The 26,504-nt window shown below is 41.9% G+C and overlaps 1 protein-coding gene across 1 annotated transcript in view; it reads left to right on the top strand.

Annotated features, from left to right (window-relative positions):
* Window positions 1–26,504, top strand: part of ADGRD1 (adhesion G protein-coupled receptor D1) — a 240,924-nt gene that overhangs the window by 168,973 nt on the left and 45,447 nt on the right. Inside the window, exons 19-21 of the mRNA XM_077835220.1 lie at window positions 3,887–4,040; window positions 16,558–16,624; window positions 19,435–19,501. Of these exons, the coding sequence (XP_077691346.1) occupies window positions 3,887–4,040; window positions 16,558–16,624; window positions 19,435–19,501 (288 nt within the window). The remainder of the gene's footprint in view (window positions 1–3,886; window positions 4,041–16,557; window positions 16,625–19,434; window positions 19,502–26,504) is intronic.

The raw sequence follows: 26,504 nt of genomic DNA, 5'->3' as shown, positions 1-26,504 counted from the left end.
TGCGATAGATGGACCATTGGTTTGAATATTTTTATGGTCTTATATTTTCAAATAAAGTGTCAGTTAGGTCCATGTAGCCAAACTAAGTACAGCAAAGGCCTGGGAGTGGCATTATGTCAACAGATGACGCAGCAATACCTGAAATTACCACTGCCCTTGGATTTTATTCAGGATCTCTCTAACCCACCATGGAATCTGGGTGCTTCAGTTGGATACCAAAGAGAGCTGCATATAGCCCAGTGTTTGTGCCAATCAAGCAGATCTCAGTTACATTACTTGTCCATTTGCCATTTCTACTACATTAATTTCGTAGGGTGGGCACAAGTTTAGTCAATTCCATTATAACCATAAAACAGAGGAACTCTTTCTCTTAAATGTATTTAGCTCCTTGTAGAAAATTTAATCCCTAAGATTTAAACAATAGGGATAAAGTGGCATTATATGTTCTAGAGCTCTCAGTACGGAATTAATCCTAAAGTCACCTGGGCCATTTTCTTAGAGATGATAACTTCCGCACATACCATATTTTCTCCTACTGACAGGCACATCAAGCATCTTTGCCATCCAAACAGTGGCAGCCAGAGTGGATTTTTAAAAAAAATTAAAAATTTATGTTTTCACATACTACAAAAAAAAAAAAAAAGAAGCAGCATCCAGCAGCATCCAGAGACCTGCATGTTTGTAAGGCAGAAGCACATGTATTTACACAAAATAAAATGAAGTCTACAGTGACCTAGAGGCAGTAAATAGCCTTATGTTTTACTGGCAAAACCCAGTGTGTATCAACAATTGTTTGAAGTTCTGCAGGTGGCATATTGAGCTGTTTTTCACTCTGTGCTCCTCTGAGCAGTACTGAACCACAGACGCAGGAAAGAAAGGATAAAGCGAGTCCACAAGACGAGGAAAAAACAACTACCTTTACTTAGGCTACCGTCCTACGGGCATCTACCTAAACTGAAGATCAAATGAGGAGTATAGCAGTATATAGAAACAGCACATTTTCATGGTGGTGGGTTTTTTGGTTGTTTTTCTTTGGTACTGTAACAAAACTGCCACTCAAGTTAGAAGCACCATCACAAGCTGGATTCAGACAAGTTGCCCAAACGAACCTGTATTCATACTGCAGCCATGGATTGCGTCAGTCTTAATTTCCTTTGCTTCCACATTGGTTTTGCTTCGCTCAGCCACTTGCTGTTTCTGTCACATCTGGTTGGCTGGGCAGCAAATGGATAGCTCACATTTTACAGATCTAGCCTCTATTGTAGGTTGGTTTTCTGTTGCATTTATTTTCTTTTGGGGGTGGGGGCAGCTTTCTTGTGTAAATCAGGTAGAATTTAAATGGACTCCATGTTATTGTTTGGCTTCTGATATTATGATAAAGAACTTAACCAGGATATTTTTTGTAGGTTTCATCAATGAACAGATCCAGTTGTGGTCCAATGTCACCAAAACATTTCAGAATTCCTTACGTATTAGTGGTATTGTTTGTTTGTATACTGATTTGGGCGTCTTGAAAGAATAGTGGGTCAGACACCGATCTCACACCCGTTAAATTCACCGTTCTTTTGTTGCAGTCAGTGGAGTTTTTATGGATTTGTTATCGGTATATCAGAAAAACAAGAACTATGTCCCTGCTCCAGTGTAGAACCTCTAGAATGCAGCTCAGATAGGGCTAGGAGAGTTCAACTCTCATTACATTATCAAGTCTCTACACACCCACATAAAGGGTGAAATGCCACAACATGGCAGCTAAGCTAATACAACAAAGGGAGCTGCTTATTTACATTTGAAAGGAGTGGAGAGAGCAGACTGGTTCCCATTGGCAACGTTATTTCCGCACATAGGCATCCAGGCAATTGAAGCATGACTGTGTGCTTTGCCCAGGTGAAGGAAGGACACTAGGAAAGAAAATAATAACTGCTCTTTTGTCTTCTCACTTAAATGGGTTGTAAACTAGCAAAGGCCCCTGTGAAATGCAGTAGGTGTCTAAAGGGTTTTTTGAGTAACGTTGTCAAAGCAAAGCAATCCAGACATCATCAGTGTGCTGGAAAAGATGCAATATGGAGATGTATCTGGGATTTATTCCAAGAAGGAGGCCTAAAATATACCTTAACCTAAAGCAGACGAAACAAGTGTGTCCTGCAGTAAATAATCTGCAGCCACATCTATCAGATGGCCATGTAATGAGAGAAACTAGGTATGATGGGACAGCCTTGCAAAGCAATTAATGGTGGAAGAGCAATGGGCTGTGTGCATACATGAGGAGTGGGGAAAAGCAAGGGATTAGGTTTTGCTGTTTTTATAAGACAGGCAATTATGGGATTTGGCACAAAAAGTATCTCTTTGAGGAATAATCAGCGATAACAGTTACGGTGTCAGCCCCTTAGGGAAAGTTGACAATTAAAGCCCATGCTCATATTGCCTGTATTCTGTATGACGCTCATGAACATTGTCTAATTCAGCTGAATACGACCTAAGAAGAATGCTTCTAGTTCAGCTACATACTCCTAGCGCTGGCATTTCTTTCTTAGTCAAGAATTCATTTATCTTCAAAGCATTTTATAGATAAAACTGAAATTACTATTTCTCTTTACGTAAGTTGGACTCTCCTACTTTCTGGATGCCATGTTGGCCTGTGAGAATATTACTGTGTCCAACTGGGCTCGAAACGTTATATTATTCACAAAAATGCAGCCTCCCCTGGACCCTTGTCTATGGTCATCACTTTTCCTTTTCCCAGAATTTCTCTGGCTCACTCTGCTACACACACCATCAAGGAGTGTTTGAGATGTCTGAAAGAACTCAGTAGCCATGACTTCTTGTCCTCCTTCTTGTCCACTAGACCCATTTCCGGCAAATATGGCTTTGTACACTGGGCACTGTAACTTACTCTGGCAAATTGTTGCTATTGGACAGGCAAGTGTGTAATACAAGCTAGATGACTACCATAAGTCAATTATAACTCATGGCCCAACTATGGCTCATTATAAGCCAATTCTGACACTTTTTAGCATGTAATATAGTGAATGGAGAATCTTGTGAGACTTGCTGAATTGCTAATAGTACAGACACAATTGGAAATACAATAAGTTTGAGTCCAAATGTCCTATTTTAAATATGAGGAACAGCAGACTAAGGAGGGACTCACTGGCAAGATAAAGTTAGAAACTAAGGCCCAGAGTTTTAAAGGTATTTAGGCCTTGCTGTGCTTAGCATTGCAGTGCCTAACCGATTTAGGATAGTCAGTGGGATTTGAGCTCCTAAGTGCCTAAATCATGTTTGAAAATAAAACTTAGTCTCCTAAACCAGTTAGGTGTTGTAATGCTGCACACAGCAAAACACCTAAATAGCTTTTAAAAACCTGGACCTGAGTTAAATCTGTCACTTTGTTGAGGTTTCTCCTGAAAGCCACATGCACTGACTTTCACTACACCCTTGGAGAAATTCAGCTTCTCCTCCTCCTTCCACAAGTCATGTCACCCCTTGCTTCCACATCTCCTATTTATCTCATAGTCAGTTGTCTCTAGAACTGCCTCACCAGGGGAGTTGATTCTGCACTCGAGTGCCTCTAACTCTCATTGACTTCAGCGGGAATGACTGGTATGTTATGGGGGAACAGGCAGAAACAGGCCTGTGGTTTGGTTCTCTTAAGTCCATCTGGTACAAATGGGTTTGGCAACTAGTTTTTCTGATTACAGCATAGGCTCCTTAGATGTGTCACTTTGAAGCTGTCTCTCTAATGCTTTATTATTTTTCTTTACTATCCTTTTACTCTAGTGTGTTTTTTTGTTTACTGTGAAAACACAAAAAACCCAAACTGTTTGTGGAAAAAATTCACCAAGAATTTTGACTAATTTTTTTTTTTTTTTTTTGCTTCATATGGTAGGTGCCTTGCAAAATCTTGGCCATTCTCCTTCATTTCTTCTTCCTGAGTGCTTTTGCTTGGATGCTGGTGGAAGGATTTCATCTCTACAGCATGGTGATCAAAGTGTTTGGGTCAGAAGAGAGCAAGCATTTATACTACTATGGGATTGGATGGGGTAAGTGTTTAATAACAATCTCATCCTCATCTCTTTTAAACCTGCGATAAGAGGTCATATATGAATCCTGGCCACCGAATTTATATAGTACAGATAAAGCTGAACTTTGGGACAGCATTAAATAATATGGTACAATGTGATTTTATCTGATGTGCCATCTCTCATATTAAAAGTGTCTCTGAAATTGACAAAAGAAGGAAGCAGCTGTAACAGTGATCACAGTCTGTTTTGCAAATAGCAGGTCTGTTAGGTAGGAAGATGCATTATTCTGACCACACTTTGAAGTATATAGATTCTAATCCAAATCCCATAGAAACAAATGGAATCAATTCCTTTGACTTCTCTGTGAGCTGGATTTGATCCTTAGTCATAAAGCCAATATTGGACTAAGTGGGGCTCTTGCAATACCCCAGTGTTCTATTTCTGGTTCTGCCACTTACTCATTTTGTGACATTGGGAACATCACTCTGTACCCCCCTATTTCCCTACCTGTGAAATGGATATAACCGTTCAGGAGATTTCATTAGCGGATGATTGTAATACACTTTAACATCCTTATGTGAAAGGGGCTACATAAGAACCCAGATTTAAGACTAAAAATGTGATCATAGGATTCAAGAATACTGAGCAGGGCCATTCACTACTTTTTCAAATGCAGGATCCAAAATATGAGCTGCATGCATGGGGAAATGAATAAAAATAGCCCACTATGCCTATCTTATTCAAAACTCTTTACACAAGACAAAAGATATCTTGCTCTCATTGTTTTGGAGACATGTGAATGATGCTTGGCAAAGCTCCACAATTAGAAGAAGAAAAGAAAGTGATATACTGGGACAAAAGGAGGCGTGAGAAAAGATAACAAAGAATGGAATACCTATATCATTATGGATAAATTCAAAAATATTTTAAAACAGGCATTATCTTTTCTCCACGGATTCATTTGGAAGCTGACTCAAAACCAATTATAACAATAATACAAACCTACTGCAGTCATAATTGGAATATTTAACACCTATTCCACACTGCAGGCCTTGGCAGTAACAATGCCATTCATTTACATGTTTCAGCTGCTCCTACTTTACGTTTTTTCAGCGTGACCTTTTCATTCTGCTCATCACTTTCTTTTCCTTTTAAAAATGTTCTTCTAACGAATTTTCTTCCAGGTGCCTCTGGATACACATTCATGGGCAACATGGTCTCCATCATGTTGGGGGAGCAAACTCTAGATTAATTAGTTAAGACTCCCCGCTCCCCTTTGCCTCCATGCAAAAGGTTAGAAATATCAAATCCATTGATAGCTTTGTCAGTTGCCTTGGAGAAAATCCCAGGGAGAACAGCTGGTGTTTATTGGACATGCCAGCTAATCAGGGACTCTTTTAGATAATGGATGTCCTTGGAGAAAACAAACACTCTTATTGGTTGTTGGGGCATTTAATGCTCTTCTTATCATTCTCCAAATGTTCTTTAATTGGCTTGCGTGAGCTGTGACTCCCACCACCACTTGGTTCCACTGCTGATGGCCAATGAATGTTCCTCACTGGCCAGCCTTCACTGTTGTGTCTGGGTGAAAATAGAAGTCGATTTTTCATTTTGAGTCAGCTTTCAAGCAAAACTGTCTAAGTTTGACTTCTAGTCAATCTTTTGAAAATCGCTTCATTTCGCAAGCTTTCTCAATGGTGCTACATTGTCTCTCCACCCTGCCCCCCCATGTGGTTCTATTGACTCACGTAATAATAAACAAACATAGAATCAGTCACCCCAACTGGAACATTGGTTACAAACAGAACTTCACTGCACATTGGACACTGGATCTAAGCTGACTTTTTTTAGGAGAAATAACCACCAAAAGAGAGACAGAAAGGGAGAAATCCTATTCTTTGTCCTTTTCCTAACTGATCTAAAATGAATTCAACAATCAGGAAAACAAATTCAGATAAGGGTTTTTTTTGAGTCTGAATCTGCAGGTGAATATGAACCCTTGGGATAAGAGCTCTGAGAGAGAGAGAGAGAGGGATGGTTGAATGCAATAGTGCATTAAGCCATTGACCCTGAATTTCCATTTTCATACATGTTTGACCTGATTGTCTAAAGATTGTTTGTTGCTGTTACTTTTTCCACTTTATAAATTATATGCGTACGAGCCTTTTGCATCTTGAAATTAAACTTACTTTGCTACTTCATCTGGCTGTTAGTGGACTGCCCATACTGTACCTGATTTGAGGGAAAAGTCTGCACTCCTCACAGCAGATTTGTTAAACTTGCTGAATTTAATTTAACTTAGGGCTGGGAAGATGTCCCTGACTGTACCTTCCTCCTACCTCCTATGGAGATGGTTAATGGAATTAATGGGATTGTACTGACTAATGACAGCTGTGCAAATCACCATCTCTCCATGCCAACTTTCTATGAATTAATGTCACGTACAGACTTATGGAATGCATCCTTCAATCTGATTGGTTTAAATGAGTTGTGTTCCTTAAAGAATGACCAATTTACATGCCTACAATGCCAATCATGCATCTTACAGCTGCTGTTTTCCAAAAAAGTTTAAAGCTGTCCTACAGTGTTATCAGCAAAATCCTGTGAAATATTTTCAGAGAAACCAAGAAAAACTCCCCCATTTCAGGTTTTATTACAAACTTATACCAGGTTTACTGGGGTTCATAGATCATGTGTGTGAATTTAGGCCCAATCACAAGAAAACCTGAGCTCATTTGTGGTCTGGGGTTTAAATCACATGAGATTCATGTGGTTCACATTCTTTCAGTGCTGATGTGAGAGAAACCTGGCAATTTTGGATTGAGAGTTGATTTGAGATTTTTGAACCCCTAATGTCAGGAATGCAAACCCAAATGGATCGAAATCTAAGAAAATGTTCTTACAAACTGTTGGGAAGTGAAATTGGCAAGTTTCACATGGATCTTGTTTGAAAAGGCTTTTTAAAATATCTATTATTATGAAGAATAAGGATATGAATCTCATTCACAGGGGAATTGGCTTACAGCATAAGCTTTGATACATTAATTAACAAATAATTAATCATTAACTGCTGCTTGAAGATACATTCTTATGCATACAAATCACAGACAAATGTAAGTTTAGCCTTTTTTTCCTGCTCCCCTATGCTTAATATTAGCATTTATTATTTGTAAAGTGGCAGTGGTCAGCCCAGTAGTGTACCCAACACAGGCAAACCATGGTGTCCAAGTCTGCAAACACTTATTGTCAAGCAAAGATAACTCACATGAGTGTGCCCCAGGCTATTGCAATGTGACCTGAAATACTGCAATATGACTGCTATAATTAAATAAATGCTAATTATTGCACTGTGGCCTAACCTATTGCAGTGTATACACAATGACTTATAAATAAACGCCTTGAGTAGAGGTTTGTAGGATTAGGCCCATGGCCTGGGGCCTAGGAACTTGCAGTGTAAATAGACATCCAACACAAAATTCACTAGGGAACAAATGGTGGAAGGTTCTATATTAGAACAGGGCCTTTGTGCATTTTTTTCCTAGCGTTGTTGTTCTTGGCAGATAGAGTGTAAGTCAGACATGTTGGCATGCACTGATTGTGCACAGATGCCTGTGAAGTGTAGCTAAGACTCAGGCAGACAGCAGATAAGAGCGCATCCAACAATGATAAATTCCCTCATGAAAAATTTGCATTGAACTTTTTTTTTTACAGGTAGCTCAGTTTCTAAAATTGGTAGATTTTGACTGCCAATCCTACAGTGTTCTGAGACAAGTGAAATCTTCCCAAGGAATGTAAATGTCAGTACAAATCAGGTTGCTAGGAAATTGTTTTGTATTGCTTTAAAGAAACCTGCACTTGAATTGGCTGTTGGGTTTTCTTAATCACGTTTGACATCATGTCATTGTTGAAAATGTGTCAAAACAGCCCTGAAATAATTTAACTAGTCAGGTGTACCCCAGGCTATTTATCACTTGATGAATACCAGTGGGTACTTTCATAGTCTGTGCTATGAATACCATTCACTGCCTGTAATCTGGCTCTGGTATTCACTGAGTGGATAACGGATGCTGCTTAGTGGACCTCAGTATATAGATCATTTTAAATTTTATTAGTGTGTCAGAACTATACAGTGAATAGAAACTACAGTATACTGTAGGAACAGAGAGGTTTAATGCCAAAGAAGAAAGGGAATGCTATTGAAGTAACTGCTGCTTGAATTAAGGTGGACGTGCTAGGAGATGTAATATCTTTTATTGGACCAACTTCTGTGTGTGTGTGTGTGTGTGTATTATTCACATTGCAGTCTCTCACTTCCATACTAAACATATAGGGCCATCAAAGGGACAGGAGTGATGCGAATGAACCTATCAGTTGCTAACCCATATTATTGGCATCTTGACTTTGCATGTGGATGGAAACGTTCAAGCCAGTCAATACTGCCTTCATTTGCAATGTGTTAATGGTTCTGTGTGCTCATGTATTAATGCACATAGAGGTTCAGTTTGAGTTGTTGTGTTCATGAACACAAGGGAGGAAGTATATAATTGATGAGGGTTTTATACATCTTAACCAAGACCTCTCAGCTCTGGGAAAAGACACTTGGCTCTGAAATAAGTGTTTGATAAATTGATAAATCAAGAACTGAACTGTGGTTATGCTTGTACTGGAGACATAAAAGCAGAGTCCCAAATGGATCTCTATTAGTCAAAAGAATCACAATGTGTTATTCCTCCCAACAGCAGCTGCTCTTTCTTTTTCTGACTTCTTAGAAGCTTTCACTGGTTGATATCTGCTTGCTAGACTTCCATTTTGGAGCAGGACAACTCGTTGGTATAACAGTATAATTTAATACCAGAAAACTTTGAATCCTGTTGAGTATTTTGTTTTCAAAATATTGCATCTCCATAAATATTTACTGTAGAAGCCATAAAGGTTTTGTCTCTACATACAAATCTGTGTTCAACTGTGGAAGTTGTAGCACGTGAGTGAGTGAACCTCTTTTGACCACTGCAGTGCAAACTAGCCTGTTGCCCTCAGACATTTGTGTATGTGAATTTCCTGATGTCTGACAGCTGTGGCCAGTTTTTCACCAACTGGAGCATGATACTGACCCAAAATGAATTAAAGCTGTTGAAGAGGATGACTCATCTTGGACCAGTCAAAGCAGGTTGCCCCTGTCTTCATCTTTCAGTCTTATCTCACATGTGAAGACGACCACCCTTTGCACATTCATAGGTCCTGGAGTGTGCAAAATGTGGGTCTGATTTTTACAAACCCAAACAAATAGTCCTTGCATCAGCATTCCCATTGAATCTCTTGTGAGAGTACAGTTTTGCAGCATCTGGATTAATGAAGAGTTGAAACTAGGGGCAAAATCTGACAGGAGATGGGAACAAGTAAGCTCTGAATTGAATGTCAAGAAATATCCTACCATATTCTGTGATGGCTGAGAGAAATTACTTCAGTAAAATGAATTCAGCAGAGAGACAGGTTACCAAATGTTCTGAATCATCTGAAGTCTCTGTGTATTATCATCAGTCCAAAGAGTGCTAGAATTACTTTGATACCTACAGTTGTCAGTAATTCAAAAGATGATTGATTCTAAGAAGGGAATACCTTTAAAAATAGCTAGAGACTGGTTGGAATAATGCTCTGTTGCTTTGGTGATTCAGGATAACATATAGAGATCAATATATCAAAACTTTCAAAACACCTTCCCTCTCTCACCCATTTGTCAGACATTGATATCGGTTGTTGTGTGGGAAGTTACTACAGTGGAATGTTGTACTTAACCCGTTCCCAGCATTGCAGGCATTTTTCTTTTCCCTTCGATTACTAGTTAGAATTGGGCATTTAGTTTCCATCCATTTGAATGCTGATTATTTGCTGCCACTTGGTTGAGTTAGATCCAGCGCCCTTCTCTAGGGCTGGGATAACCCAATGGGAAAAAAAAAAATCGTATCAGATGAGATTAACTCTACTCCTGCTAAACAAATTAGAGAATATACTTTTCCCAGCCAAGCAATAAATGGGTCTTTCCAGGAGCTTGAAATAAATATGCTTCTTCTTTGAGTAGTGTCCCAATGGGTGCTTCACTGTAAGTGCATGTGCACCCCTGCGCCTCTAATCAGAGATTTTGGGTAGCAGCGTCCATTGAGCCTGCACATGTGCTCTCCCTCCCTCGCGGCTTTCTAGCCCTGCGCGGGTGAATTCCCCTCACTTCCTGCTCAACCGCCCTCCCAATTAATGAGGTGATTCTAGATCCTACCAAAGTCATCTGGCAGACACCAGCCTCCATTGCATCAACCAGAAATAAAAAATAATTAAGAAAAAAAATACTACATCCCTCCCAAAGAGGCAGACTGTTTCAATGTCTGCAACACAAATCCATCATAAGGGATGTGGTTAATGCATGAAGCAAGCAACATAATGCCAAATTGACCCCATATGATTGGGCTTGGCAAGATGGTGTATTTGTTGGCGACTTTACCAAATTGTCATGGCCAAATACAATTTCATTAATTATGGGAAACTCAGTGCATTTCTGGAACATTTACGGGAACATAAAAGGAACAGTTTCAGACCATTCTTAGAGAGGGTCAGTTAATAGCCAGACTGGTGCTAGAGACAGCACTGGATGTAGCTGATACAGCTGCCCGCTCGGTCTCCATGACAGTGGTACTGAGGTAGGCTTCTTGGTTACACCTTTCTGGATTGCCCAAAGAGCTGCAGAAGACTTCCAGTTTGAAGGGCCCAAACTCTTCATGGAGAAGACAGATTCTTCTCTCCACATCCTGAAGGATTCCTGGAGCACATTACACTCTCTGGGAATCTACACTGCAGGACGGAAGAGAAGATGTATCTCTCAGCCACAGCACAGGTCACAACCTCCTCAATACCCACCATCTCCACGCTGTTACGAGCCACAGTGTAAGAGGACCACGGTTCAAAAGCAGAAGCAGTCCACAACCTCTCAAACCGCCTCTGCTAAGCACTTTTGACAGGTTGGTCGAGGGCCTGAACAATTATACCTTGCAACATCAGCTGCCACCTACACACCTGTCACACCCCTTCAGAAGTCACCTGGCCCTACTTCACAGCAGTTGGGAGAATATCACCTCTGACAGGTGGGTTCTGGAGATAATTTTGAAGAGTTATGCCATTCAATTAATGTCCCTCCCTGATTCCAACCCTTCTTCCCCATCCCCCTTCTAGGGACCCTTCTCACGAGAACCTACTTCATCAGGAAATATATCATTTGTTATGCCTAGGGGCCCCTGAACCAGTCCCGGTGCAACTCAGGAGCAAGGGGTTTTACTCTCATTGTTTTCTGATCCCCAAGGCGAAGGGAAGTTGGAGGCCCATTCTAGATCTAAAGGCATTAAACAAATACAGGAAGGTGCAGATGTTCAAGATGAACACAAGAGGCAGCCATTATTCCAGGTCTAGAGCAAGGAGATTGATTTCCAGCACTCAACCTACAAGAAGTCTACTTCCATATCTCAATATAACCATTGTACGGGAGGTTTTCTATGGTTTACCTTTGGGGCAGGACCATTATCAGTACAGACTGCTCCACCCAGGATATTCTCCAAGGTTCTCTTCATTGTAGCGGTGCACTAACCCCGGTACAGTAACTGGAATTTATCAGCACCAACCTTGGTGCAGTACAAGCGAGACATTCCTCCTGCTATGCAGACTCACCACCCTGGGATGGATGCCTCCCTAATAGGCTGGGGAGTTCACCTACACAATCACAAGGTTCAGGGCAAATGGCCTTCCAAAGAAGTGACCTTCCATAGCACTCTTTTGGAGCTAAGGGCTGTCAGGAATGCGTGTGCCCACTTTCTGCCTTTCATCAAGAACACCCACATAAAAGTCATGATAGTCGTAATATGACCTGTATGTTTTACATAAATTGCAAAGGGGGTGCCAGATCTCCCTCCTGCTGCAAGGAAGCACTCAAACTTTGGAATTGGTGCATCCACCACAATGTTCTCATCTCAGCTTGCTATCTACTAGGCATACAGAATGTGACAGCCGACAGTCTCGGTTGGAATTTTTGTCATGACCATGAGTGGGTATTGAACTCAGAGGTCCTTCAAGATATATTCGCCCTTTGGGGAACCCTGACTACCGATCTCTTTGCTACTTACCAGAACAAGAAATGTCCTCGTTACTGCTTCAGGGCTGGCCTGGGGAAACAGTCACTGGGAGATGCCCTCATCCTCCCATGGGACGGGACCCTCTTGTATGCCTTTTCCCAATTTCCTCTTTTATTGAAGGTCCTGTTGAAAATTCAACAAGACAAAGGGAGAGTTATTCTGATTGCCCCTCCTGGCCATGACAAGTCTGGCTCCCTTACCTGACATAGATGGCAACATGCCCTCCTGTTCCTCTTTGGCCCATTCCTTACCTGCTCTCTCAAAACAATGGGTTGATCCTTCACCCCAACCTGTGGGTCTTCCGTCTCCAGGCATGGCTCCTTCTTAGTTCCAAGGCTTAGCGGCACAATGCTCTGAGGAGCTGAAAGACATGTTGCAACACAGCCAAAAGCTGACCACTCAACATACCTACCTACAAAATGGAAACGATTCCAAGTTTGTTGTCATTCTAAAAACATAGACCCAACCTCGTCTTCCCTATCTCTGATTTTGCACTACATTTTAGACCTCAAGAGGTCAAAACTCTCACTCAGCTCTCTTAAGGTACATCTCGTAGTAGACAGATACTCGGTGTTTGCTTACCCACTGATGCGTAGATTCCTTAAGGGCATTGGGAATCTCTTCCCACATGAGACATCACCTCACACCTAGGGCCTTAACCTAGTTCTCAGGGCTTTGACTAGACCTTCCTTTGAGTCCATAGCAACTTGCTCTCTCTCACACCTGTCCATGAAGACAGCATTTCTAATTGCCATCACCTCAGCTAGGCACATAGGAGAAATAAGAACAGGAGTACTTGTGGCACCTTAGAGACTAACAAATTTATTTGAGCATAAGCTTTCGTGGGCTACAGCCTGCTTCATCGGATGCATAGAATGAAACATATAGTAAGAAGATATTTAAACATACAGAGAACATGAAAAGGTGGAAGTACCCATACCAATTGTAAGAGGCTAATTAATTAAGAGGAGCTATTATCAGCAGGGGAAAAAAAACTTTTCAAGTGATAATCAAGATGGCCCATTCCCAACAGTTGACACGAAGGTCTGAGGATACTTAATATGGGAAAATAGATTCAATTAGTGTAATGACTGAGCCATTCCCAGTCTCTGTTCAAACCTAAGTTAATGGTATCTAGTTTGCATATTAATATTAATAGATTTTCAGCCCAAGAAGTTCAGATACACTTTGGGTGACATCTGGGTGCTTATCTGAACTGAACCAAATGTCCTGAGGCTGACCCATCCTGGCTTATTCCCCAGAAGTCCAGAATTTGAGGCCATGTTGCAGTGTGGCTCATACTCACTTATTAATACGCAGTGCTGCATAGCATGCAGTGATACTACAGAGGAGCGCCTGTTGCAAATGCCAGGGCTTAGATGACAGACTTGTGTAGGTACAATACCCTGTGTCTGATGCTGCCCTTCCTAACGTAAAGCATATCGTGTCACGTCGTACGTCTGAAGGGTGGGGGTAAGGCTGGCGAGCGTGTTTAGACCATCGCAACCGAGGAAACAGTCAAATACAGTATGAAGGAAGCGCAACCGGCATTTTTACATGGATGATAAACAGTAGTACTAGCATTGCATTAGCACTTTTGCTGTTGTGTTCCTAGAATTAACAGGTATGAGATGTTGTCTGACTCTAACGCCTCATCTGCAGGTTTTCCTCACAAGACCAGGATTGAGCAAATACCCTTAATATCTTCGTGTACTATATTATCCACAGGAGTGTTCCGGGCCAGATCAAATCTTGTGACCTCCTCAGGCTAAATATGTTCGATTCCTACCTTTACAGAATATCTCAGATGGTTGGTTCTTCAGAGAACAATATGTTTCTTTCATCGTAACAAAATCCTAATTTATTTTAGATGCTAACCTCCACCCCCATCTATCTTTTAATAGCCTGTTACTGCAGAGTGAAGACAAATACTGCACTGTAGGCTGTAGACCATTTTACATTCATTGAATTAACTGTTCTTGTTATCCAGATGACTGCACTACGCTTCATCTGTGTACGTTTTATTATCTTGCTAGGGAACTCTGTATTTAATTTTCTTCTTCGTTGCAGATTAAAATGGATAAATAATCAAGTTAAATCCTGTGACTATCTGAAATTTGCCACAGGCTAGCATCCTGAGGGATAGTAAGCACAAGTACTTTTTGTGTACGAGACAGATTATCTACATGTGAAGGCTGTTAGCCCTGGGAAGAAAACTCATACCACAAGATTATTAGCCACTGCCAAGCAACTTCTTATTGTTATTTATATTACCGTAGCACCTAGGAGCTCCATTCCTGGACCAGGACCTCATTGTGCAAAGTGCTGTACCAACACACAAAAGAAAGACTGTCTCTGCCCCTTTAGGCTGTATACATTCAGTTAATTGGGTTTATTGAGTTTGAGTACCTAGCCGTGAGCAGTCACACTACAAAGCCATACCCGTTACTGGGTTCTCAATGTTTCTACACTTGCCTGTGTGTGTCTGTGAGCATATCCCATGGTTCTCTGTGTTGAGATGCTCTATGGTTCCTTTTGTGGTCAGCTGTGTCAATTGTGGGAGAATTTGTCCTTTTCTTCTGGGGGAAATGTGGAAAGGGCATTGGAAGACCATCAGCACTCTACTGATTCACCACACGCCCCCACTACAAAGTGGATGGGTTTCAGCCCAAGTTAAGGTGGACCCCAGATCCTTCCTGAGTCCCCGAGCTGGGTCAGCTAGCCTGGTCTTCACGCACATCACTCCAACCCCAGGTCAGTGATTTTTCTTTGGGCGGGGGGGAGAGGGGAGGGCCTTAGGACTAAAATCTGGGTAAATGGCCAGCTTAACTGTGCAGTGTAGACGTGCCCTTAGTCAGTTGTATTTGAAACAGTAAAAACCTGGGCTTTTGTCTTTCAGGGGTTGTCAAGAGTATGGCTTAGGTAAGATGTTATGGGCCTCGTTTCAGCCAAGCACTCAAATGTGATGAATCAGGGTCATGTACAATTGATTATTCTGGGTATCACATGTTAGCGAACAGGGTTTTCCATTGTTTAAAAATACGACTGTCTACGACAGTATTTTAGAATTCACTTTGTAGTGTGGCACTTAGGAGACCGTGGGCCTGATTCTGCTCTCATTTGCACTGATGTAATTCAGGAGTAACTCCACCCTGAAGTTATTCTGGTATAACACTGAAGCAAGCACGTTTACTTGCTGGCTGTTGAATATTTTTGTCATTGATAAATATGTATTGTTCCTGGCAATGATCACTTAAGAATTGAAACACCTCTGCCTAAAACTGCAGGTTTCCCCTTCTGGAAACATCCTATGGAATTTAATTGGGATGAAACCAATAAGGTTCTATGGAAATTAATTTTAAAAGGTTTTGTAGAAATTACTGCAAAACTCCATAGGTTTTATTACTGAATTATCTCCCTTCCATGGTATTTTTTTAAAAAACTTCTTGTACATCTTATTCTTTAGCAGGAGTATAGTTATTAAATCTATAAAATGATTTAAAAAGCCACCCTATTTCCACATTGTTTTCTATTCGCTACATGGGACATTCATAGGGGCCTGACAGACAATCCTTTGCTAGGTAAAGAGTTCCTGCTTTACCCTGTTCAAAACCGTTGGTAGCAGAAACCTTGCTTCCTTTCTAACTACTCTCTTGGAAAACTATTAAAGTGACACAACAAGACGTCATTATGCTCTGGGCCAGCTGCACGCAGTTACCATTGAAGGCAGAAGCACAGTAGCCTGAATCTGTATAATACTTACGTAACGTTGTCAAGCGTTCCCTCCCTCCTGGCAGAAATGATACGAAATGTAATTTATTTACTTTAAGCAAATACATCTCCCGCTAGAAATCTCTCATACCTTCATATTAGGAAACATACCCTCTGAGGGCATCTGAATGGGATCTTAACTTGGTTCAATTTATTCAAGACTCTCTCTCGCCCTACCCATTTGTGATGCTCAAAAGAGTAACTGGGTGTTGATATTTCTAGGCTATCTCAGTGCTAATTGTGAACCCTCCTGGAAGATTTGACTCTGTTTTCTAGGACTATTTTTGGATGCTTGGATTAGGATCATTGACTCGGCATGTATGACTGAAATAGATAAGCCTGAAGAAGAGCTCTGTGTACGCTCGAAAGCTTCTCTGTCTCGCCAACAGAAGTTGGTCCAATAAAAGATATTACCTCACCTACCTTGTCTGTGTAATTTAGCTGCACAAAGGGCTCTACGGCACATGTAACTCTGAAACCCGTGAGCTATTCGCTGCCTGTGAAGATTTCTTTTGGGCACATTGATTGAATTTACCTGGTTTTCTGAAGGGAAGCATCAGGTGCAGGTTTGACACTGTCACCATCTCTGAATTTTGCAGGGTGCCCACTGGCCATCTGCATCATCTCTGCAGCTTCAGCCATGGACTATTATGGAGAACATGAGAAGTGAGTACAGAAAGATCTACCTCTGTTTAAAATATGAAAACAAGTAAGATATCAGGGGAGGGCAGGACTAATGCTAAATATCTTCCCACAGGGCCTGATTCTGGGCTCCAACAACTCCCATTGACTTCAGTGGGAATTGAGGGTGTCGAGCACTATTTATCGCTTATGCATTGCACATTAGGTCTATATATTGAGGCTATTTGCACATCTGCCAGGGATGGGCTCAACTTTGAAAGTTCAGATCCATAATCAGAGCTGAGTGTGAACTTCCTCAGAGTTTGGGGATGAGGTGGTGGAAGAGATTCTTAGATCTAGAGTTCCGGTTTGGATCCATCTCTTTGGGCACTACTGTAATACAACCAATAATAGTAATAAATACACATGCGTATGTAAGGGTATTTATATATGTTCACTTTTGTTTTGAGCATATTTATTTTACTAATAAAACTGAATTGCTCAAGGATTCTTTGTTTGGACTGAAACAGCTAACCAGCTCTCCTGCTCTTAGTCTTTATTGTTGATGTACTTTTCCCCATTTAAAATGTGTTAGGAAACAGCCACCCACAAATAGTTCTCTATGAGATTGCTCAACATTATAGAGTCCTGTTCCATAAAGAGATACGGCCTCCGGCAATAGTGATGGTGGATGTTCATGCTAGGTAATCTTTATTGTTTTTAACATGTATGTTACATCTGAACTCCAGTTTTGACTAAACACACTGATCAGAGAGCAACAAAACTAACCAAAATACTTGGTGTAAGCAATGTAGTTGTAGCCTATGACTGCAGAGGTGTTAATGAGCCACTTTAGCTTGAATAGTCCCTTACAATATGTGCTAACTACTTATGTTAAAAGAAAAGGAGTACTTGTGGCACCTTAGAGACTAACCAATTTATTTGAGCATGAGCTTTTGTGAGCTACAGCTCACGAAAGCTCATGCTCAAATAAATTGGTTAGTCTCTAAGGTGCCACAAAGCTCATGCTCAAATAAATTGGTTAGTCTCTAAGGTGCCACAAGTACTCCTTTTCTTTTTGCGAATACAGACTAACACGGCTGTTACTCTGAAACCTACTTATGTTAAACAGTCTGGTCCATCTTGCATTTTGGTGTGACATTGGGGGTACCCTTCGCAGACCTGAAGAGGAGCCCTGTGTAAGCTCCCAAACTTGTCTCTCTGACCAGCAGAAGTTGGTCCAATAAAATATATAACCTCACCCACCCTGTCTCTCAAAATACTTGGTGTCAAGTCAGCTGGGAGGTCGCTCTTTGTTTCGATCTAATGTGCAGGGACAGGAGGAGTAGTGAGGCAGGATTGGAGGACTGAAGACGCCCTGGAGGACATAAAAGCTCTCTATAAATATATCTTATTGGGGAGCAGGATTTTGAGAAGGAAGAGCAATCTACCTCCAGGAATTACAGGGCTTGGGGGGAGGGTTACTACCTCTGGCTTTTAGGGAAAGATATGGATCTAATTCAGTGAGGAAGTATTGGGGCCATTGCTGGAGATAATGATGCATCTTTTAAAAGGTGTAGTAAATGCTGCTTCTGAACCCTCTCCACTTCTAAATCACACCCGCTCAGCATAGCACTCTGCCCCCTCTACTGCCGGCTGAGCCACAGATAGAGCTTGATTAGCCAGGTACAGCCTTGGCTAACAGAGGTGGGCCTTTTATCTCAGGCAGTTGAGGCTCATGGGTTTAGAATAAAAGATTACAGGTTCAATCCCCATGGCTGACAACCTACCCAAGGGCCCGATATTACACACCCAGCAGTCCCTAGGCAGTATGACTTTCTCTATGTGGACACAAATGTTTCCATCCATCAGTGTTATACATGCTCTGAGAACCCCTCTGGCTGTGCTTTGTCAGAAGGATCCAATAATGTAGAGGCTGGGAATGTCTGTAGTAAGAGAAAAGATGATTGACTGATTAAACAAATTAGTAAAACAGATTTAGAGATGGTTTGGGGATTAAAATTCTGAACATGGAGTATGGGGCATTGTAAGCAGAAAAAGCAAACTGACCTGAGAGAATACCATAGGGCCTGATCCTTTCGATGGGTAAGGTTTCAGAGTGGTAGCCGTGTTAGTCTGTAGCAGCAAAAAAACCAACAAACAAAACGAGGAGTACTTGTGGCACCTTAGAGACTAACTATTTGGACTATTTATGCCCAAATAAATTTGTTATTCTCTAAGGTGCCACAAGTACTCCTCTGTTTTTTTGATGGGTAAGGTAATTCATGTGTTTAAGTCATTACAGGATGATACAGGTTTTTGTTAAATGAATGGATTACTCCTTTGTTCTGTTTTTGTCCATTCCAAACTGATGATGTAAGAACTAAGCTGAAAGTTGTCATCCCCTTTCCCAATCCCTTCCTCATCCCCCAGCAGCCTGAAGAACAAGAGAGGAAGTCTTCAATTTTGTTCTTGCTGCAAAGACAACAGGAATCCTCTCTTCTGATAAACACCATATTACACGGTGCAGTTGCCAGAAAGGACAGCTTAGGTATTCTCTCTCTCTGTCTCCTTCACACCATCTTGAAGCACACTACAGCAGATAATTACAGGCAGACTTTCCTATGCAATATACAAATCCAAGAGAGATCCTGCCAGAGACTCCTTGAGTAGGAGGAGTGGGGGGAAGCAAGAAGATGCAATTAGCTCCATCCATGTTTCCTGTTTTAGAATTTCTCAGCCATTCTGTACCATACTTTCTTCTCTTTCTCATTAAGTGCATAGCTAATTAAATGACCTCATGTTTGATCTTCCACCAGTGAGTAGATAGTAACCATTCTGCCTTCTCCCTGCAGTTGCTGGCTTTCACTGAAGAACGGTGCAATCTGGGCTTTTGCAGCCCCAGCATTGTTTGTAATTGTGGTATGTATACTCCCTTGCTGCTGCCAGCCTCTCGTTGCACATGCGTTTCAGTTCCACAGTACGGTTTTACTTGAAGGCACAGGCCTAAATTCCATCCTCAGTAACACTGGGCAGCCCCACTGAAGTCGATGGTATGGCATGGTGCCTGTCTGAGCTATTTTCTTTCTGTTCACTCAAATGCCCTCATTTTACTTTGATTGACATGTTACTATTTGTTTAGGTGAGCAGATTCCTACACGGCTCATTTCACTAGTTCCCAGTGCATGTCTTCATGCTGATAGGCCTTATGCTGCAACAGCCACCAGCCACTGAAATTCTAATGGGAAAAATTACATGAAAACTACCAGTAAAGCCTGCTGTAGTCTAAATGTACCATTGTACCTATGTCCCTCCAATCAAATGCTATGGGCTAGATTCACAAAGGGACTTAGGTGCCTAACTGCCACTTTAGGTGCCTGAATCCTAGAACCAGACACTGGTATTCACAAAACCACTCCTCAGCTGCCGCTGAACCCTGGAGGTGCCTAAATTCACTTCGCACCTAAGTTTTTGCAGCATGTGCATTGCTACACCCTTTTGGTGTCTGGATGCCTAAGCCCCAGTGAGACTCACAAACCAGGGGAAGAGAGCTCTTCCTCCACTAACTCCCCGGCGGGGCCCAAGCCAGGAGGTACGCTCTGGTCATGCTTACCGCATTGGTCCCCTCATCTGAGCTCACCAAAATGGCTGGGGATGGGGAAAGAGGAGGAGCAGCAGGAGGCACGCACCCGGGAATTGAACCGGGCTCTCCCACCTCTCAGAGGACTGCTATAACTCCTGCGTTATGGGATAGTCCGATGTGGGGATTCCCTCAGCCTCTCCCATTGAAGCTGTGCCACCATGAAAACGACTCCATAGCCTGGTGGTCAGAGCACTCACCCAGGATCCAGTCCCCTTGCACCAATGACTCTTATCCAAAATGGAACAGAGCCTGGGGGAGCCTCACATCAGAATATCGCATAGCCCAGCAGTTAGGGCTCTCACCTGAGAGGTGGCAAATCCCTTCTCCCTGCCAGGCAGAGCGGGGACTTGAAGGAGGTTCCCACATCCCAAGTGCTTTTCTAACCACTGGGCTTGCCACCTTGGAAGAAATTCCTTAGGTACCTCCTGACTCCAGGAGAGGTTTCACAGCTGAGACTCCCAAGCAGAGGAAGGTGTGTCCCTCCAGCCCAGTCTTAGGCACCAAACTCCCTGATAGCAGTGAGGCTTAGGACATGCCCCCTCTTCTTGGCATCTTCCATGGGCTAGCTTAGGCAGCTACCTCCCACAGTGTGCTGGCTTTTGTGAAACCCAGACTTAGGTACTTGTCTCCTTCCGTTCATTGCATAGGAAGCCTGAGAGCTGAATTCAGGATATGTGAAGCCCAGTCATTTTCTGAGTGCCGCACTTAGAAAAATTAGGCATGTCTGCAGATCGGCCTGATCCCAGAACATGGACTCTGACCCCATTGAAACTTTGAGGCTGGTCAGATTTGGATCCAAATTTCTCAGCTTAAGTTCATCTCTCTAAGATGAATCCAAAGCTCCTCCTCCTTTGTGGAGACTTGGGTCCAAATTCAAACTTCATGGCTCATTTCTATGTATGAAGTTCCATAGCCAGATCCTCAAAGTTATTTAGGTGCCTAGCTTCAAAACAATGGGATTGTTACTATGTTATTAAATTGTCTTTAGTGTTTATGGGACCAGTAGTAGTATCAGCCTTACTCATATGAATTACTCGCATGAATAATGATCTTCAGTGTGAGTAATGGATGCATAGTTAGGCCCTATGTTATTAAAATAGCAATAATATATCTTTTAAATACATGTTACCAACATATTTAAAAAATGAAAAGTTCTGTATTAGTAAAGTCTCTTTTTCCCCCTCTGGTTTATTTATAAACAACATAATATGCAGTATTTGAAATAAACTGCAAATATGAGCATAGCTATTTTTATCAATTATAGGAAAATCACAGATACTACTATATGCAGCTATTAAAGCAATAAAGTTTATTAATTTAAAACCAGAAACTATTTTGTTACTATAGTAACACTCAAATCAAACTATGGTGGCTGCCATTAAAATCTTTATAACCTTGCCTTTGCATGTACATTATATAATTGCAGTTTTCAGTGTTCCATATTTGTAGTATTGTGAATACCTAGGGAATAATGCAAATACCATGGTAACAGTAACTACTTGCAAGAGAATTTATTGGAATTTTAATGGGAACCACTGTACACAAAGCATCTCAGATAATAGCTATAAATTAGCACTAGAATACAGTCTTGTGATAAGAAAAGGAGTACTTGTGGCACCTTAGAGACTAACCAATTTATTTGAGCATGAACTTTCGTGAGCTACAGCTCACTTCATCAGATGCATACCGTGGAAACTGCAGCAGACTTTATATATACACAGAGAATATGAAACAATACCTCCTCCCACCCCACTGTCCTGCTGGTAATAGCTTATCTAAAGTAATCTTCAGGTTAGGCCATTTCCAGCACAAATCCAGGTTTTCTCACCCTCCACCCCCCCACACAAATTCACTCTCCTGCTGGTGATAGCCCATCCAAAGTGACAACTCTTTACTGTTTCATATTCTCTGTGTATATATAAAGTCTGCTGCAGTTTCCACGGTATGCATCTGATGAAGTGAGCTGTAGCTCACGAAAGCTCATGCTCAAATAAATTGGTTAGTCTCTAAGGTGCCACAAGTACTCCTTTTCTTTTTGCAAATACAGACTAACACGGCTGTTACTCTGAAACCAGTCTTGTGATAATCAACAATCAGAAATTACATCTACAGGCCCTGCAGAAATGCCTAAGAAACATATGAGAGAGAGAGATTTAGTGGTTTACTGAACTGGTGGTGAAAAGTTCTATATAGCATTATTATTCATAACTGCTTCTTCAGCCACTAAGCAAGCATCAGAAACAAGTCTTAGTTCAAATCTAGCCCCGGTTATATAGTGACTAACACTCTAGAGGTGCATGGATCTATGTTTCTCTCCTGAGCCATCCAGTGTTTTAAAATACATATTCAAATAATCAAAGTAAATATTTATGATCAATAAACAAAACAAAATCTTTGCCCAAATAGTTGCCTGCTGGAGGAAACAGTAATATTGTAAATGTAAAAGTTAATTAAAAACATTCAAAGCAGAGGATATTAATGAGCATGGTTGAGCCATCATTTATTATGAATACTATCGCTGTCAAGTGTAAGAGCAATTGAAATCCTCCTTGGCCAATGTTGACATCCGAGGAGAGAGAGGCAGGTATAGAAAGAAAATACCTGCAAACCACTTATACAGTGGATGCCTATTATATTTCATGGGCCAGATTCTCTGCCCTGCTCTACTCCCTTTGTGCCACTCTGGCAGTGCAAAGGGATCAGAGACTGGACCTGTCCCTCCAGCCAGGGATACCCCAGGTAATGTAGCTGGATCCTAAGCAACCCCCTGTGGTGTAGGGGGAGAGTTATTGGTGTGGCCAGAGCCGCAGCTGTTGGATGGTTCTTTGGGATCACTTACCACCTGGTGGAGATCAGAGCAGCCCCCACATTGCTCTTAATTCTGAAAGAGTCAATGGTGGGGAAATTTGGGCAAAGTTACTGGAGCAAGCCTCTGCTCTTATGAACAAGTGACCTGGGATCATTAATGACTGTGCAGAACAGACAGCTCTTGGATTTTTAAATGTCTTATCAAAACGATCCCCACACAGAGCAAACTATAGGGCATGGGTTTTCTGCACCTCAGAGGGCTGAGTCCCTTCACTAGTACTCAAATCTATTGTTCCTTCCATGCCTGGGTGTTCCAAACGTGGGGCTCTGTGCCCTCAAATCCCATTGCAGTCAGTGGGGTTTGGGGGCACTCAGCACATTGCAGAAATGGGTAACATCACTAGATGAGCTTTCCCACCAGCAGAATTCTGGGGACAGTATCATATGGTCTGCACATGCCCCTTCCCTGTAACCATGTGTTAGAACTGTACAATGATATGAGATTCAGGCTGTTCCTTCCACTTTGGAATGGAACATCAGGCATTACAGTTCAAACACTTGGTGAAGAAATGGCTTGTTAAAGCAGGCCTGTTATGTTCAGATGGCTGCTTTGGGTACATCTCTCGGTTGTAATGATTTTAATCTTTCCAGAGAAGAGTGCAGGTTCATGACTCAGTTACTGATACATGAATGTATTACAATGGTTTAATTATGCCCACACATTAAATTATAGTGAACTGGTGCTTAATCGCTTTGATTATTCGAGGAGTCCGGGTTGTTTTCTGGGATTAAGGAGAGCATTACTCGGCCGAAAACCTCTCTACAGCATCATCCTCTGATACTGTAATCAATGAGGCCTCTCTGACTCCTGTAGTAGGGTTGTGGGATCAGGACAATAATGCAAATGAGAAATAGATAAACATATTAATAAACACATCTACCAATGTGATATATGCCATCATGTGCCAGCAATGCCCCTTGGCCATGTACATTGGCCAAACTGGACAGTCTCTACATAAAAGAATAAATGGACACAAATCAGACATCAAGAATTATAACATTCAAAAACCAGTCGGAGAACACTTCAATCTCTTTGGTCACTCGATTACAGACCTAAAAGTTGCAATTCTTCAACAAAAAAAACTTCAAAAACAGACTCCAACGAGAGACTGCTGAATTGGAATTAATTTGCAAACTGGATACAATTAACTTAGGCTTGAATAAAGACTGGGAGTGGATGGGTCATTACACAAAGTAAAACTATTTCCCCATGTTTATCCTCTCCCCTGCCCCTGCTGTTCCTCACATGTTCTTGTCAACTGCTGGAAGTGGCCCACCTTGATTATCACTACAAAAGGTTTCCCCCACTCTCCCCCGGCTCTCCTGCTGGTAATAGCTCACCTTACCTGATCACTCTCGTTACAGTGTGTATGGTAACAGCCATTGTTTCATGTTCTCTATGTATATAAATCTCCCCACTGTATTTTCCACTGAATGCATCCGATGACGTGAGCTGTAGCTCACAAAAGCTTATGCTCAAATAAATGTGTTAGTCTCTAAGGTGCCACAAATCCTCCTTTTCTTTTTATATTGAGTAGAGTAACCACACTTCTGTGTTAAAGGCCTTACTTTGATTTTTAAGTCATGAGTCCAGATTCTGGGCCATCTTTTCAGTATTGGAGAGGGGCTGAGTGGCATGGAATGCCCGTGGTCCAAGAGCTCTATGCCCCTTTCCTGCATGGACACTAGCGAGGTTGTCTGTGGTGGGGACTTGCAGGAGAGAGCAGGATGGAAATTGGAATCATGTTTTGCTAAAGAGGGAAATGGGAACAGGGAATGGGAGTAAGGAAATTGGAATCATGTTTGGCTAAGGGCAGGAATGGGAACAGGGACACAGGTGTAAGGCTCTGTGGTGTCAGAGCTGGGAAGGAGGATACTAAGGAAGGAAACTAGAATCATGCTTGCTGGAAGTTCACCCCAATAAACATCGAATTGTTTGCACCTTTGGACTTCGGGTATTGTTGCTCTCTGTTCATGCGAGAAGGACCAGGGAAGTAAGTGGGTGAAGGAATAAGCCGCCTAACAACTGGCAATGCCAAACTACACCTGTCCCCCACAAACTGTGCCTTCTGTGCACACTAAGGAGGCACAGCACAAAAATCATGCCCCCATTATTTTCCTGGAGGAGCAGCAGAATGGGGGCATCGACTTTACCATAGTGGGCTAGAATAGCAAAAGGAAAGTTCCAGTGAGATGCCCCCAAATGCTCCTGCACCTAGAGAACCTCCCACCCATTGCATTTGCAAATGAGCATTGACACAAGCCAAGAGGAGAACTGCACATACACCATATTCACCACATCACGGCATTTTACAAGCATTTAAGCGCCTACAAAGGGCTTGATTCACTCATGGGAAACTGGCCATTACAGCTACACCCAAAGGGGGATGGCAGTTGGTGGTTCCGCTGCTTCCCTCTGCCAGTGGGGCTGCAGCCAGGCATCTGATGGAGTCTGGCTGCTGGAGAGTGGTCAGGAGATCTCATGAATCAGGACATTTCATGGTCAGTGTAGCTCAGCACCGCTCCCACTCACTCTACGTGCTGTGAAAAGTCATAGGGAAGTTAATATTGATGGAAGCACTTGCTAGGACTCTAGAGACATTTAACAGTCAAGGTGAAAAAGTTCATGTCTCAGTTTTGCAAGGCTGGTATGTTGACATGGCAGAAATTGCCTGATACCAACAGCTTAATGATGAGATTAATGGCATAGCTAAAGAATCCCAAGTGATAGGTGGAAAATTTCTCTGTCATGTTAAAGGAAAGCACGGATGTGCAAGTGTAGATGGGTGGCTGCGGGTATGGCAGAGTTGGTCGAAGAGTCCTGGGCTTGTTTTCATAACATGTTCATTTTTTTCGTGCGTGATGTAATTAAAACTGACCTAAGCCTAGGTGTAGACATTACCATGTTGATAGGAGAATTATTCTCTTGACCTACCTTCTGCCTCTTGGAGAGATGGATTTACTAGAGCCCTTCTGTGGCTTTAGTAAGTGTCTACAGTACAATGCTGCAGTTGTGCCGCTGTAGTGTTTCAAGTGTAGAGAAACCCATAAATGGTGAAGGACTGAAATAATCCAATAGTCAAATTGTTTCCTCATTGACTCAGCACTTGCTGTCTTGCTGTGTAGGACATGTGAGGCAATCAGCATAATCAAGCCCTCCTATACTGATGCCCAAAGACAGCATTAAATACAAAGGGGAAGATGGTGAAGAACTTACTGCCAGGGGTGAATTTTGACATCAGAGGCACTGTTCGTCTGAGTAATTGCTCAATTAGAATTAGAGCTAAACTACTTGGCCCTAACTTTTTATTTGTTAGACAGTATTCTTGGCAGGACAAGTTATATTCTTATGTGGATTCAAATATTTGAAGAAAGAAAGAGCGAGCCAAATGGAGGGAGAATAAATGAACTGGG

The sequence above is a fragment of the Eretmochelys imbricata genome, chromosome 15 (assembly GCF_965152235.1).
Source record: "Eretmochelys imbricata isolate rEreImb1 chromosome 15, rEreImb1.hap1, whole genome shotgun sequence".
Classification (NCBI taxonomy): Eukaryota; Metazoa; Chordata; order Testudines; family Cheloniidae; genus Eretmochelys; species Eretmochelys imbricata.
This window is presented reverse-complemented; position numbering and strand designations above follow the sequence as displayed.